General features: G+C 32.4%; 1 protein-coding gene across 2 annotated transcripts in view; it reads left to right on the top strand.

Moving 5' to 3' along the window:
• The first annotated feature begins 316 nt into the window (after positions 1 to 316).
• LOC106470435 (homeobox protein ARX-like) overlaps positions 317 to 11,261 on the top strand; it is a 45,439-nt gene continuing 34,494 nt past the window's right edge. Inside the window, exon 1 of one of the 2 annotated variants that reach the window (XM_022399865.1) lies at positions 317 to 617. In XM_022399865.1, the coding sequence (XP_022255573.1) occupies positions 545 to 617 (73 nt within the window). In that variant the 5' untranslated portion in view covers positions 317 to 544. Of the gene's footprint in view, positions 618 to 6,818; positions 6,941 to 11,261 lie in introns of those variants that run through there. The other variant, XM_013930996.2, reaches the window with a different exon arrangement.

The following is an 11,261-nucleotide window of genomic DNA, read 5'->3' as shown; positions in this document are numbered from 1 at the left end:
ATAACTATTTAAAATATAACAGACTTTCCGTTATTCATCTTTTATCACTGTCAGCTGTCATTAGCACTATTTACATACTTCGACATAATTATTTGTTTGCCTTCTCTGTCTCTAGAATGCGACAGCTCACGCCTATATTTAACAACTCCATACAAGGCGGCTGTCATGCACTGCCTTAATAGGCGAGGCTCTCTTTGCTGATAGGCCATTGCTATAGCTGTTAAAAAAAAGGAAGGCGGGGCACTATGTTGCGTCACCTCTGAGAGTCGTCTGTTGTATCGCAGTGGTCTGCGGCCAGAAGAAAGGCAAGAGGCTTCGCAGGTACCCATACCAACCACATTCAGAAAACATCTTTTAGCCTGAAGGCTACAAGGAAAGTGTGCTAGCTTTTTTTCTTCTAAATTTTAAAGGAACGGTAGGTGATCTTCCCGAAACTCTAATATTAGAGAGCTAGAAGGAGACGTACGTCACCCGTGAATGGCATCGTCTAACAGTGGTATACAGAATCAAAGCATGTTTAATAAAGACATTTACCAAACAGGGAATGGTGCTTAACCTTGAAACCGGCGAGCTTCCAAGTGTATCTGACCAGTCACAGACGCGGTCAGGTATAACAGGTAGGTCAACAATATTTTAATTTGTCAATTAATATTCTTTATAATTTAGTTCGAATAATAAGGCAGGAACATCCATCTGTGATTATACCTAGGTGTGTATTCTCTAAAACTTTAATCGTAACTGTGTTTATAACAGTATAGAAAACTCTATTTAAAAGTGTGAGGTGTTTTTTGTTGTTGTTTTTTTACTGGATGAGTACTATAAAGTTCTTACAATCTATTATTAGATCTGTATAATATTATCTGCGAATGCTTTAATATCAGGGTTATTTTAAAGTGAATTCGAAAACCGAGAAGGCCTTGTGGTCACTAGAGTATAATTATTACCTTTTGTAAATACTCAAAACTTAAATTCATAAAGTGCTCATGGCTGTTATTGTGGTTCTTTTCTATATGAAATAATGTTGTTGTTTTTTTCTGCCATTTAATTTCAGCAAATAAAATGTCATTAGCCTGGTGGGGTGTTTTGTTACAGGAGACAAGACTTCCACTACGTGTAAAGTAGCAGAATTTCGTATATTCTTTCTTATTATTCTTTAGCAAAAAATTATTCATCCCATCTGATTCTTTACAAAATAACACAATTTAAGAAGTAAATACTTGAACACTGAAATTAGCCAGAATGTCAAAATTATTTCAAACTTCACAAGACTATTCCAAATGATGAACATATACACAGAAACGAGACTCAGAAATCAGGTGATAGCTTTTTAAAAGAAGGAATTGATTGCTAGATTTTCTTTTCTTTGTTTTTTGCCATTTTGATTTGGCGATTAGATGGAAACAATAAAATTTATAGGTAATAAGTAATTAACTGTAGACACAGAACATCTGTAGATACAGAACATATGGGAAGGTTAGGTATCTATGGTTACATGGTTAGGTTATATGGGAAGGTTAGGTATCTATGGTTACATGGTTAGGTTATATGGGAAGGTTAGGTATCTATGGTTACATGGTTAGGTTATATGGGAAGGTTAGGTATCTATGGTTACATGGTTAGGTTATATGGGAAGGTTGGGTATCTATGGTTAGGTTATATGGGAAGGTTAGGTATCTATGATCGAACAAACTGGCATTACATGATTTTGACAATGTAAAAACAAAATAAATGTTTTCAAAGCTAATCATATCACTATAGTTTTTGTAATTTTTCATTGGCATTTTCAGTATAGGTAGAAATTAGTATTTCACTTGTATATTTAATTCGAATTAATAAACAAACTTTCTTAATAACAAACTATTATTACTTTAGTGACTTTACCACTCGATCGTGGAAGCTCATTCCTTGATTAGCTCTTTTTGTGTTTAGCATGCTCTTAAATATAGAAGCAAGTCTCACAACATCTGCATAAAATGGTAATTACTCAATAAATGTACTATAGATAAATCATTTTAACTACAGAGTTGTCAGATGTAAATTATCAGTAGATCAGTTTAGCTATATAATGATTGGCTAATGAAGCTCTCTAGGAATCAGTTTGTCTGAGTTGTGATTAATTCATGAAGTTATCAAGAGATCAATTTAGTCGTTCAGTGATTTGTTGATAAAGTTATTAAGGGATAGTTAATTTAACTGAATGGTGATTGGTTCATGAGATTCCTAAGAAATCTGCACACGTTGATTAAAATTTTAAAATCTCAGTACATGGTTTGTGTTAATCACTCAATAATATCATGAAAGTTCACACAGTATAGACGTTTTGACTTCGGTGTTGTTATAAAGAGATACAAATTATAACCTCGTTAATTCAGCTTTCAAGCAATTAATACAGATTGTACAGTAATGACTTGGTAAAGGCCTTCAGGGAATGAGTATGTAATGTACAATGTTTAACTAATTAGGCTATGATCATGCAAATATATTCTTAATGATCTTATCAAGAGTAGGAGAAAATAGTTGTGTAAATTTAATGACGAAGCTATACATATATTCGAAACATACTGCGACACTACAGTAATCACATGTATTGAAATATGACAGTCGTATGACAAAACTTTCAGTATAGCATAAGCTAAGCATAATGTTAGTATTAATTGTGAAACTCTTCATATTGTATTGTTACAGGATGTAGATCATGTAGTTAATGAAACTAATTAAGTAAGAAGATTTACAGAAATAAGAGATGAAAATATTATACGTAACTGATGTTAGCTGTACGAAAAGTTCTGGTGTAACTGTGAACTTGAGAAGGTATTTAACTTAACATTGAATAAGCTATGGTGGAAGTAGTTTCTGAAATCACCTTGGTATGTACCATTGCTACGTGTACAGAGTGTTGTGGCTGAAATTCTCAATATATATGGGGAGTGTTCGGTGAAACTATAAATGACAAGCTGTACAGTGAGTATTTTTCAAAGCTGACAAGGAATGTACCATTATATGTTTTAGGAGTTTTTATTCCACTGATGATTTTTGTACGTGACAACCAAACTTTTTTATAATCAGTATAATATATTAAACGATTTTTGGGTTGCAATCGTATGTTTAGACACAATATAAAATGTTTAATGCAAGTTTTTTTCTCTCAGTTGAAGAAATTCCATATACGATTGAGCTGATTAAACAGCTACAATGGTTTGAATTGGAACTTTTGGTTGCTTATGTCATATGGCCAAATAACCCGTTTCAATCTGACCTTATCTCTTGTAAAACCCCCTCCAAAAAACTTTTAGGACATGAAGGCCAAGATATTAAAATTAAGCGTACACATATTTTTTTTTTAGTAGCGGATTCATAACGTATTTATCCAACTTCAAGTAAATTACTCTTGAAGTGACAAATGTGATAAAAAATTATCGACTTAAATTTAGTGAATATACTAATATTTCTAAGAAAATAAGAAAAATAAACAAATAGACGGCATAAAACAGTAAGGACTATGGAACGTACTTGTGCTTTACACTAAAAATCAGAGATCTACGAGAAGGCTTCACTTATACTTTAAAATGATTTTATAGTTGAATATAACCGATAAGGCTGGCATATTATGCAGTTATTACTGAAATTGAAACTGTCGAAAAGATTATTATAGTAATTTAGTACATACGGCAGTCAATGATGTTCTTTTATATATCAAACCAGCAGTTACGGCCTATTTGCTGATGGAGTAGTTACAGTAGTCGAAACCAATGTGTTACGGCAAAATTGTAAATGAAACATCAATCATTCTATACAAGCAGTATATATAATGCGAATCATTAAATCTGCCGCACTGCGCGCATTGGATTGTAAGACAATTGAAAGTGAGAACCTATATTATGCTTACGTATTAAGCTGGACAACGAACAATTAAAAGTGAGAACCTAAATTATGCTTAGTATTAAGCAAGACAACAAAATTAAAAACTTTAAGAGGTTTCTATGCGACCCTGTTTAAAAGACTTTAGATATTTTTTGTTGTTGTTGTTGCTTCATAATTTCGCACAAACCTACACAAGAACTATCTGCGCCTAGATAGAACAGAGAGATGGATGACAGCTAGTCTTGTTTGTTTTGTTTGTTGAATTTCGCCCAAACCTACACAAAAACTATCTGCACTATCCGTCCTTAGTTTTGAAGTGGTAAACTATATCAAAGCCAACTAGTAAAAAATATCCAATGTATATTGGCGAACTAATGAGAATAACTATACAGTACCACATTATATTTTCCATACCAACAAGACATTTTGTTTAATATCAGGCAGGCTGGGATACGATAGATACAGTAGTGGTCTAGACGCTATTTATATCATCAATTACAGTTGTTATGGTGTTAGCTAGAGGAAGTAAAGTCTAATAATTATCAATTTTATTTAAGTCATTTACAAATCAGAATTAAGATAAGGATTAATGACACAATATTAAGTATCTATTAATTTATTTTTAACACCAATTATTCATCATTATAATATTTATTTTAATTTAGTTTTCTATCATTCAGAAGAACCAGAAAGCTAGTCTTGTTGTTCCTGGGGCGGGGCAAGCAACTACCGAGGCAACGGGAGAAGACTATATTATTAATTTTAAAACTTGAAGGAAAGCAAAGGAGAATAAATAAAATATGTCAACCATACTACATCTGCTATATCCAGTGACAAAGGGTTATTACTGTTTCATCGGTTAATTTGATGAAAATTTTTATAGAGCCTCGTAAGAATTTGTGAACTATCTAAGACTCTGCTAAAACAATGATTCATGCTCAACCAATTTACAAGATTAAACCAGTGTAAAATAAGCCGCTTCCGAGCTCCTTCCTAAAATGGCAAACTTAAACCACTGCGTAGTCATGGGTGATTCTGCTCAGTAACAAGTCGAATATTTTATCTGATTTTCACTGAGTAAAAGCTGTTTTTATGCACTCTTCCTTCCATGACTATTTCTGAGCAGCTTGCATGTAAGTATCGCAATATGGTACTATAGTATGGTACAAGAGAACTACAATTTCGACTCTTACGACAAATATATTATTGGAATCCCCGTATTTATTAAGAAATATTAATGACAATACGTTTATTGAAAGTGAGGGAAATTATTTAGATATGCGCTTCAATCTCAAATTTCACGATTTATTGAATTAATAACGATGTAAAGAAGGACACGGTGAAACATTTTTTGTAATAGACTTTGTGCTAAACTCACTTAGAGTTTATATGAAGACATCGAAAACTAAAACAATATAATACCCTAAAATTACGTTAATAAAACATTATGTTCTGCTACTAGTCATGCCTGGAAGCTCATAGTTTTCCCGACATTCGTTTTATTTGTGAATATTTAATTCTTTTTATCTTACTTAAAAATCCGGGATCTTCTTCGGTGACGCGTTTTATTTTATCAACATATAGGGCTGATTTACTTTCGACTGTATTTGTCGGTCACACTTGAATTTTTCATAGCTTTCATTCTTTGGTCATCATCCAGTGCTCCAAAACTTACCCGTACAATGTTTCCAATATTTCTAGATTCGTAGTATTTGTTATGAATTGCTAATATAGTCATTTTGTTGAAATCTTTTCAAATTCGATTTTTTTCATCATATAATTCATACTCAGAGCGGACCTTCCAAGCTAAGGATCGTAAATATTTGATTATTTTTTTCTAGTATTGTTAACTGATTGTAATATATATAATCACACTTGTTTGCACTCCACGTTGCTGATGTGTTATGAATTTTGTTTGTGAAATATTTGAGAAAATTAATTTAATATACCACAAGTTCAAACATACGAGCAAAAATACACACATGCAAACACATTACTCTAGTACATAAACATGGTGGACGAGGCTTGTTTGTTTGTAATTAAGCACAAAGCTACACAATGGGCTATCTGTGCTCTGCCCACCACGGGTATCGAAACCCGGATTCTAGCGTTGTAAGTCCGCAGACATACCGCTGTGCCACTGGGGGGGGGGTCTGGACGAGACAGTATGTATATATATATATATATATAATGTATTAGCTTCACGTAATGGTTTTTAATATATGTATATATAATATGTATACATTACGTAAAATTTTCATTATATTGTCTTTTAGCAGGAATAAATTAGACATCAGTTTATCAATCAGTTCTTTGAAGCAAGAAATTACAGTTTTTTCGGATTAGCTAGAAGAAGTTATCTTGATTTTACATGTTTAACGCTTGTAAAAGCTCGTAAAAATTACTTATGTGTTCTAACTCTAAGGTTTTAAAACGTTTTGTTTTTAAGTAATTTATTTTTACCCATTACGTACTTAATTACACAGTTAATCTTAGAACGTCACTGCTATATAGCGGAGTCAATTAAACTGTTCTGCTAAATTAAATGCTATTTAAAAGTAGCTTTATCCTCTTATCTATTAGGCTTTAATTACTGTAGTTCATATAACATTAATAGCCGGTGCCATTTTGAAGGGCGCGGCCAGAAAAATACATTTGAGACGCACTGGTTTCATTAGGAGCCGCATGGGCGCAATTAATATCTTTAAAATATATTTATCAAAATTTGATAACGGTATTCATAATGGTGACCCCCTCCAACCCCCAACCCCGAAGATAAGTAAACCTTTTCGGTAAACCAAGGTGAAGTAAGTGGACCGTGTAATACTACTATACCTGCAATCCCCACCAGAGGGCTGCACTTGTCAGACCTGGTGAAAAGTGCGTCATATGCTGGTTATTTGCCGATGGCTATAATGTTAGACTTGTAAGCAATAAGCACTGTGGATTATCTGAAGTTGTCCTTAGGTTTAAAGTTTCAGAATTCCCAGTGTTCGGAGAGTAATCTTGAGCGAAGTGTTGTTAGTATGCAGTGTTTGTATAGAAAATCTTCTTCGGGATCTATCCATATGTCAAAAATGTGAGTATATCTAAGTATTTAACTCAGAAAGCTCAGAGTTTGTATTTTTTTTCCAAAGTACAGTATCTGCATGTTTTTAAGATACGCATACAAACCTGTTCATTAGGCTGGTTATAAAATATAATTAGCAGTTGTTTATGTCTATATTAAAATTAAACCTTTTTGTAGTTTGTATCTTACTGAAGGTGAGTTTACACGTTGAGTTGAACACGGGACTAAACACATGCAATAAGAAAACCTTACTCATTTGCAGTGAGTAAACAAATCAAAGATCTCAGGTTGATGAACTACGTTTCTGTTACTCTGTATGTGTAAATATAAATATATGTTCACTGCGCGCGTAATAATTTTATAGAAACCCTATGTTATCAGTTATACTTCCCAAATCCCATAAAATAGATCTTAAATATGAGACCAATTTCTGTCGGACGTAACGACAAATAAATACGTATCTTTAGCGTAAAATATGAAAGTGAATGAACGAAGAACTCTAATTAGGGAGCAAAATAATTATGAATTAAATGCTGAAAGGCAACTACGTGTAGAGGTACTAGCCTAGTAATATTATATGAAAGATTAACAGATTATGTTACATATAAACATGCTATTTTCATATTTTTTATATTTCTTAAAAGTTGCTTAAGTGAGACAGAAATTATGCTTGTTGTACTGGCAAAAACAAAACTGTCTAAAGTTTAAATATTTGGCAAAATTTCAAGTTTAAATATGTACATACATGTGTGTGTGCTTGTACGTTATTAAAATTTTGATAAAAGTAAGAATATTATATTATATTGAGGTAAATATGGAAATCAATAGATCACATTTGAAAGTTTATACTTTTTGTTATCATAGAGCTCGAAAAATAACTAACGCTTAAATAAATTTAATCATTTCGCATTGGTTAAGTATAGCTAGTTATCAAGAACATTTATGAAGTTTGATTGTTTGGTGCTTTTTCATACATATTTGATTCTCTAGCCATTAAGCTTAAACCAGTTTTTACTAAACTAACGTCTCTCATTGTAGTATATGAAGATACAACAAATATTTTTTCTTACATTTAAAACAGAAAGTGACTTCCATATAAGGTAAGATACAAAGTACAGCAGAAAAATACATGCTTTTTTCTAGAGGTTACTGGAATCTATTAAAATGCTCAAAGAATAAGATGACTATTGTAAAAACGTACGAGTGAAAGCAAATACTAGTGTAGTAATATGTCAACCAAACCATATTATATCTGCCGTATCCGACGAGGCCTTTTGACCAATTTCAAGACTCATCAGGTCGGCTGGGTTACGACAGACTTAATATTTGTTTTCTTTCTTTTTAATGTCTCATTTCATTCCAGCCCAGCGGGTTGACGGGTCAGTCACCCACTCTCTTCGATCAAGACTTAGATAGTAGTTGTCGAGAAGCTTTTTATATCATCAAATTACAGGAACAATTCTTACGGTGTGAACAAGACTCAGTTGGTAAACTCTAATTATCATCGGTTATACTTAAGTCATTTAACATCAGAATTAGTTTTATTAACATCAAATTATTTACTTATTTTAACACCAAACTCTTTATTACTATTAGATGTTTAATTTGAATTAAAACTATCATCATTCAAAAGAACTGGCGAATCAGCAATCTTGGCCTGCCCCCCAGTGGCACAGCGGTATGTCTGCGGACATACAAAGCTAGAAACCGGGTTTCGATACCCGTAGTGGGCAGAGCACAGATAGCCCATTGTGAAGCTTTGTGCATAAATTCAAAACAAACAAACTTACTTGGCCCCTAGCGAACCAAGTGACCACAACGTCAACGAGAGAAATTATCTTAGTAATTATAAGAACTTACGAGTGAAAGTTATTTCATTTTACTTACATTTATTTATTTTTCTATAGGACAAGTAAAGTCGTTCATACTCTCTTAAAAAGCCTCGTTAGTGTTATGTTTCATTTAATAGATTTCTTAACAGGACTGAAGGAAATCACCTATAATCACGTAACTTTCTCAATCAACGACACCGTCTTGTCAATTAAACCATGAATGTAGAGGCAAACGATTTTTGGATAAGTATTTTATTATTTAAAAGTATGCTAATCCTGTTCTGAGTAAGTTTATTCAGAAGTGTGGAAATACATGGATTAATATCGTATATTTTTAAAAGCTATGTTAGTGCTTATTGGGTTAAAGCAGCACAATAACGTGAATGTGTGGATTAATATAACTATAATTTTATTTAAATAATCTTCTATCTTCGATGATTTAATCCTTAAATGTTGAGGTAAATGGAATAACATAAATATTATGTTCTTTAAAGATTAGACGAACTATGAATAAGTTTTCTAAATATGCGGGTACGTAGTTTTATATAATGAACCTAATTTTTGACTATTTACTTTACGAGTTTGAGGTTACAAGATAAGGAAGTAATTTACTTTCTAAACTAGGATCATTAAATATTTATCAGTTGATAAATATTTAATGTGAACTTATATATATATAAGATACGATATTTACTTTCTAAACTAGGATCTGATATCAGTTGATAAATATTTAATGTGAACTTATATATATATAAGATACGATATTTACTTTCTAAACTAGGATCTGATATCAGTTGATAAATATTTAATGTGAACTTATATATATATAAGATACGATATTAAATCAACCTCTAAAGACTGACCCAGATCTAAAATAATTAAACGATTATAATGTGTACATGGGTGAATTACCTTGAAAGGCTAAAAAACATTATTTTGTATGATGCAAATGCAAACCGCCATAATTTTTGAAGCATGATCCCTTCACCTTATTTCAGTGTTAATCTGATGTTTCCACACCTTTTACCTTGAAAAAGGATCAGGATTCGGCAGCCTATATTTTACTCAACTTGAAGTCACCAAAGTAAATGTATCATTTAAGACTTTTGATGTTGTAATCTACGTAACACAATATAAGTAGTATTGAAGCGCCGGTGTTCAACAGATTAAGTGTAAATATAGTTATACAGTTTTTCCACCAGCAACCCGAAATAGTCCAGTTAAGAGTGAAGTTTTTCAAATGGTTATCAGCCTTATTATGATGGTCTGAGAGAGTTTAATCAATATAGTGAATGTGTAATTAAGTTAGGATACTTCCACGCGATGTTATATTAATCTTCGACTTTTCATTGCTATTTGTGGCCCGGCATGGCCAGATGGTTAGGGCGCTCGAATCGCCGAATCCCCGTAACACCAGACATGCTCGCCCTTTTAGCCGTAGGAGCGTTATAAAGTGACAGTCAATCCCACTATTTGTTGGTAAAAGAGTAGCCCAAGAATTGGCGGTGGGTGGTGATGACTAGCTGCCTTCCTTCTAGTCTTACACTGCTAAATTGAGTACAGCTGGCGCAGATAGCCCTCGTGTAGCTTTGCGCGAAATTCATAACAAACAAACAATTCATTATTATTCAAGTTCAACTCACAAGAAAAAAATTAGTTTCCTGTTCTATAATGTGTATGGATACATAAATATATTGATAGTTGTGAAAAGACATATTAGATATTTAGATCTGTATATTTTGCATTGCTTATATTTTGAATCATGAAATAATTCACTATCATCTGGTGTAAGTCGTTACATTGAAAAATATTTGTAGTAATGTTTAAACTCTAATTTTTGCTTGAAGAAAGATTTTTGTGCATAGAACATTTATTTCAAAGAATATGTAAATATATATCGACACGCTGACAGAATTTCGTACCAGGTTTCAAAATAATAAAATTAAGACAGTCTTTGTTGATAAAAAAGAAAGTTCACTTCTTTAGGAGAAAGTGTAAAATACATATAATAACTGAACGTTCAGACGTAAAACAAACAAGCATCTCACTTGTTTGATATCAATACACACGTGCTACTAAAACAACCTTTAGAACACACTGGGTGCTATTAAAAAGAGTGATAGTTTAGCAGTTTTCTACTTTCTGTAGCTCAGAATTTGGTAATCAAACTATCATATATTTTCAGAGGATGCTCTCTTCTGGACCCTTACTTCACATACCAAATTTCAAGGCAATCCATTTTGATTGAATTTTTTCCTTTTTTTTCTTCGCACCGAAAGCACGAACATTTTATTTGACAGAAAAACATACTTAACTTTTATGGATTTTTTTTCAAAGCTAGTTCACTGATAAACCTTTACAACTTAAACCTGAACATATGTAAAAGTCAAAATGCTAATCAAGCAATACTTAAAGGACATGACACCAAATATACATAACAAAAATGTTGTTTTCGTGAGTTATTGGAAATAGGATAATCATTCTCCATACATATATTT

This window comes from Limulus polyphemus, unplaced genomic scaffold (assembly GCF_000517525.1).
Source record: "Limulus polyphemus unplaced genomic scaffold, Limulus_polyphemus-2.1.2 Scaffold105, whole genome shotgun sequence".
NCBI classification, from domain to species: Eukaryota; Metazoa; Arthropoda; class Merostomata; order Xiphosura; family Limulidae; genus Limulus; species Limulus polyphemus.
Note: the sequence above shows the minus strand (reverse complement) of the source record. Positions and strands in the feature narration are given on the sequence as shown.